Raw genomic sequence first — 5,811 nt, forward strand, 5'->3', positions numbered from 1 at the left:
AGGGAAACTTTACATCTCTTGTCTTCTGGTATTGCTGTAAAAAACAGAACAAGAAAACCCAAAAAAAGCGCTTAAGTCCATACCTGCTTTGCAGCAGTAGAAGGTTCCTGACAGATTTGTGTCTATCACAGCATTCCAGCCTTTTGCACTGATGGCTTCATCAGGACTTGGGAATTGGCCGCCTCCATTATTCACCAGGAAGTCAATCTTCCCATGCAGACTCAGTGTAGACTTCACCAAAGATTCTACCTGAAACAATATTTGTTAGTGTGGTATGCTGATTAAGCTGTACACTCAATTTTAATTTTCAGACAGTATTTTCTCTCTCAAATCCTTTTCACACGTTGGAAAAAGAGCTTGGTTTGAAGAGACACACATGTGCAGCTGTCTGGCCTGCATCTCAGCAGGAGCAAACTGACCTGCTCTTGTTGTATTCAACACATTATGTGGGCAGTGCTAGAAAATATCCAAATAATTAAAATCACTTCAGCTTCATAATCACTGAGAAGCAATATTGATCACTTCATATACTCCAGATCACAGGATGAGGGACAGGTGGCACAACCACAGCTTCAGGATAAGGCACCATGAAGACAAAACATAGAAACCTCAGGTGCTGTTGCCAGTGTCTCACTTTCATCTTTATAAACAAAACAGGTTTTTTACACTTTACAAAACACTCCATGGAAAACTAGCCAAAAGTAGCAGCAACAAACCTGTGACAGAAACAAGTCTGACAGATTATGCATCAGTTGAAAATCCTCCAAGCAAGATTATTTCTTGCACAGTAAACAAAAAGTAAGCTTTGCTAGAAAGCAAGAGGGCCTCTGAGAATGAAGATTAAGAAACTTAAAAATGTTAATTCATTAAGCTATTCCCATGATACCTGTCATGAAGCTTCTGAAGCAATTATTTCATTTCACCTTTTTTGACTCTTCTTATGTCAGAAGGAGCTGTAACCGACATATTGCACTATATGACGAGGAATGAGTCTTCTAATGCTTGAATTTCACAGATCTAAACTAGGGCACACAAAAGGAATGAGCTGTCTCATCTTCAAACCAGGTCAGTTCCTTTAAGACTCGCAATAGGAGTAAAAAGAAACAAATCACCTTGCAATTTTGAAAGCACTTTCATCTTTCTTATATCTTCTCTATTGAAAATTCCTCCCTCCAGTTCACCTGATTATAAAACTAAAACCTGGGAAAATTCACAGGGGCCTTTCGAGAAATGCAAAACAACTGATGGAGATGGAGGGATGAAAAACAGGCAAGCTACAGTAACAACAGATGGCTTGTTCCTACAGGTGCTCGCGGTGGCTCCCTTTAAAAGATTTCCTCTTAGAAAGGTTTCACTGAAATGTCAAAAAGATGGATATAGTAAATGAATTACCAGTTCTTCAGGAAGCTTCCTGGGCTCCATAGTCTATAATGGATCAGTTCTGACACCTAGGGAGGCTTGAACTGAATTTTTCCCCTTGTTGAAACATTTATCAGGTCTTTCTCCTTCACACAGTCTTTGGCACTTGGTATAAGAGCTGAGAAGGGAAATGATGACTCACAGGGAATACCTGTGGAGGAATACCTGTCCTATATACCCAACAATGAGCTTCCATGAATTTCTGAGGTAAATACTCTTCATTCATACTAAGTTGAAACCAGACAATGAGTTGTAAAGCTCTTAACGAGTAGCATAGAGAGCCAACACAGTTGTACAAGTCTTGTTTCTTTCAGGAGGGAAGCCAGAAGTTTCAATCCCCTCTCACCCCATCTTTCACTGTAAACAGGAAGATACTCCTGTATTTGTGAAAATGATGAAGTAAGATATATTGCTGTTGCCTCTAACCAAGATTTACCCCAAGACTAGAAAAATCCTTCACTGCATCTTTTACTGACCCCTGCTCCTAAGAGTCCAAGTACCAAGTGCTAGATTTTAGGTTAAAAACAGAGTGGGTTTTGAAAGTGGATGTACTGTGCTCTTTGAACAGAAGTAAAAGCCCAAAGGTGCTTTTCCTCCAGTCCCTGCAAGATAATCCAATGCAAATTAGAAAAAAGTACTCACCATTGCTGCTTTTAGCAAATATAATAATCAGTAGTGAACAGTGGGTTGTAGACAATTTGCCCCATTCTTCAATTTTAAGTCCTGACAGTTTTTAGCAGGGTAAGTTACCAATTGTTAAATTAAGTTTATCTAGCTTCAACTTACAAACATGAAGCACCCCAGTGTAAGGAATTTATATCCTCACTACAAACTAAAAAGCTGAAAACATGATCCACACATTTCTGGCCAAATAGTAATTTTAGATATTAAGTAACAAGTGACTGGGATTTAGTTGTCTTCAAGAATCTCAGAATTAAGGAGCCAAAGGAGTAGCAAATAACCAGAGAAACAAAAGCTAAAAAAAAAAATACCACAGGATGTCTCTAACCAGCATAAATTTCTGCTCTTGAAGATGGGCATGTTTAGCAGGTATGCTTAAGTTCTTATGTTAACGTGAGACAGAAATTGCATTCCTTACTCAAAACTTCCACAAGAGGCTTAGAAAATTTTCATAGTGATATTTCTCTAAAGAGGACTTCAACAGAAAGTAGTAAGAGTAGCTGGGGAACTGAAGTGAGTCTAACTATATGGCTGACACAATGACTGAAAAATTAAAGACAGGATTTTCATTTACCTTATTCCCATGTACCCTCAATATATATGAGTATGAAATGACAATGGTTTATGAGAATATCCACCGGCAGAAGACAACCTGATAAAGGCTGCTTCCAGAAATATCTGAAATATGTACGCATGGTTGGAAAAATATTTGAATTGCAACTGCCTTCTTGCTCAGGTGGCTAACAATCAGAAAGCACATCTTCATCTTGATGAATTTAACAGTGCTTTCCTACACTGTCCCCCGACCTAAGCCACTTTTGAGAGAGCCAGAGAAGAGCTTTGGAGACAGAGAATTTATATACACAATATGGTTTTGACATGTTACTCCCCAGAACAGGATCACTAGTCTTTACCTCATCTTCTTTGCGGATATTGCACTGAATGGGAGTCACTCTGGCAGGACTCATGGAAGAAAATTTATTATTCAGTTCTTCTGCAGCAGCTTTTAATCGGTCAAAGTTACGAGAGGCAATAACAACACTGCAACCTGTAGAGACAAAATGTAACATCCTTCAGCTACCTCAGTTAAAATTAGAGTTACACTAGTTTTTTAATATCATCACGGAGATATCTTGTTCAACGTGTTTATTAGTCACTGACTAGAAGATACAATGTTGAAGTTCTCTCTCTCTCCAGAAATTAGTGATGTCAGGTTGATCTTAGCAACAAGATCCCACTATGCCAGGAAAAAAAAACCAACAATGTGCACAAGGTTCTTTCTCCTTCCTGCAGAAGGGAAGATGGCCTGTGAGTTGCAGAGTCAGCAAAGCAGCTGTCAGACATCACTTCTGCTGCCTCGGCTCACAGCTGCCTCATTTATCAATTATGTGATTTAAAAGATGTTTCAGCAGATCTTGATTGCAAAAAAATGCTTGCTCCTAAAACCACAAAACTAATCTTATTGTGTGTCTGGCTGTAATTTTGACCAGTGGTGAGGAGACGTACTGCTCTGCTTTTTAACCCTGACAGCCTCATGGGACTAATTCCTATCTGCAGGATACCTTCAGTAATTACTACTACACAGCCTAAAAGAGACCACACGAAACTAATCCCTAGTCCAAATACAGTAGGCATGCAATTTCATATTACGCAAATTATTAGCTACCACCTCCAAGTAGGCAAGGACATTTTGCTCCCAGTTCCCTTCTTCTGTAACCTCAGTATCCTAGCAGAAGCCATCCCTTCCTCGTATCAGCTCTGGTACTCATGTGCTTTAACATAAACAAATTCAGCACTCTCAACCAGCCAAAAAATTGTTAGTATCATGCCAAGTTGGGTTTTTTTTCCTTTGTTGCTATTTTACTGAGTGGAATTTAGCATATCATCTGATCAAGCAAACACCAGAATCAACTCAAAATAACTAGTGGGAGTAAAGAGCAGCAAGCTGTTCATTTGGCTCAGGCTGTCTTGTGAAATTACACATAACACTAAAAAAAAAAAAATTAAAAAAAAAAATAAAATAGAGGAGTTGAATTCTTCCAGAAGGAAGTGCTGCAACTATACATGCCTCGGAATGGGAGCTTCACCTTCTATCAGTGGTCATCTTAGAACAAATGCATGTAAAGATACTAGCCTCTGAGGTTTCCTGATTTTTTTTAAATTCAGAACTCCAGTCACTTGCACAACTACCTAATGAAGAGTTCATAAAATGGCACACACAATCACCAATTAACACAAAATACCAAATCACAGTATCACAGTTATATTTATCAACTGCTTAATAATACACACACCAGTATAGAATAAGGTCCAGTGAAAGACTATATTTTTGTTAAATACACTAATTGAGGGGAGATTCTAACTTACTGAGGAGCACTTGGTACCTGCTGTACAAGCTGACACTATGTCACTTATTTTTCTTTACAAAGAATGACCAGACCATTTCCTGATAGGACGGGGGGGGGAGGACACAAGTTTCCACATGAAAGACTTACATCTGTCCAGAAGGATTCGAAGGAGACTGGTTATAAAAAAAAATGTACATCATGACTGACATTACCTGTCACTGCTCCTACAGGCATTCTCTGTCCCCTACAAAAAGTACAGCTTAAAGTGAAAGGGATACATGGAAATAGTTCCTAGTAATCTTGTCAGGAGTAGCCAGCAAGTCTGCAGGTGAGGATGGTTACTCAGACACACTGAACCCATAGCTCTTCATTTACTCACACGTGCTTTGTAGAGATTTGCAGCCTTGTTCTCTATTTAGGATGTTATGGACACACACTTTGTTATTTGTATTTCACTTGAGAAAAGTAACAGAGATCAAACTAGTAACTGGGTAACCATCAACCAACAGTGTGATACAGCTTAAAAAGCACCTCTTTAAGGCAGCATATAAGGACATCTTAAAAAATGCTTAGTTCTCCAGTAATAGAAAGGTAGAACTAGCCCTCTCTTCAGCTCACAAAGCAAGTGGAAAGCTGGGGAGACAAAGGCCAGGAGAGTCAAACTTCTCTCAGCACAGCCTTAACAAAGAAAGCTCTTTACCATGCAGCGAAATGGCTGGTGCACGTTTCAACAGTGTGAACCACAGGGACTGTGGTACCGAGAAGCACAGCCCTCCTGATGGTATTTTGAAGACACTGAATCCAATCACGATAATAAACATTATAAAAAAAAACAAACCACAAAACAACACAACAAACCCAAAACAAAACAAAAGAGGGGAAGAAAACCCACAACAAACAAAAACCCCAAACAAACAAACCCCCCAAACCCAAACGAACAGTCCGACGAGGATGTGTTTCTGCTGAATGAAACACGGTGTTGCAAGGGGGATGACTCAGAAGATCGCCTTTCACTTCAGACTTGCCTAACCCCCTGCAACCACCACAAAAGCCCCACAGAACACACACACGTCACCTCGGGGCACTTCTGCCCCGCTTCTCTCAGCTCACGGTGCGGGAGCAGCTGAAACCCACGCTGCCCCGTGAGACTCAGCCCAACAACCCCACACCAAGCGAGACCACAGCTCACTCAGGGAGGCGGCACGAGAGAAAAAGGCTCCGGGTTTCACACCATCAAGTTTTGACCGCTGCTCGCCAAACAGCTCCTCCTCTGAGCGCCGGCGGGGCGGAAGGCGCAGCCTCACCCTGCTCGCTGCCCCTGCCGCCGTGTCCCGCTCACTGACCCCTCACAGACCCGCAGCCC

At 40.8% G+C, this 5,811-nt stretch overlaps 1 protein-coding gene across 1 annotated transcript in view; it reads right to left on the minus strand.

The window, feature by feature from the left end:
- The window catches only part of PECR (peroxisomal trans-2-enoyl-CoA reductase), a 9,198-nt gene extending 6,028 nt beyond the window's left edge, over window positions 1–3,170 (minus strand). The window contains exons 1-2 of the mRNA XM_009996236.1: window positions 3,015–3,170; window positions 84–249 (exon numbers count right to left, since the gene is read on the minus strand). Of these exons, the coding sequence (XP_009994538.1) occupies window positions 84–249; window positions 3,015–3,170 (322 nt within the window). The remainder of the gene's footprint in view (window positions 1–83; window positions 250–3,014) is intronic.
- Between the last annotated feature and the right edge of the window lie 2,641 nt (window positions 3,171–5,811).

This window comes from Chaetura pelagica, unplaced genomic scaffold (genome assembly GCF_000747805.2).
Source record: "Chaetura pelagica isolate M959 unplaced genomic scaffold, ChaPel_1.0 scaffold3, whole genome shotgun sequence".
In the NCBI taxonomy this organism is placed as follows: Eukaryota; Metazoa; Chordata; class Aves; order Apodiformes; family Apodidae; genus Chaetura; species Chaetura pelagica.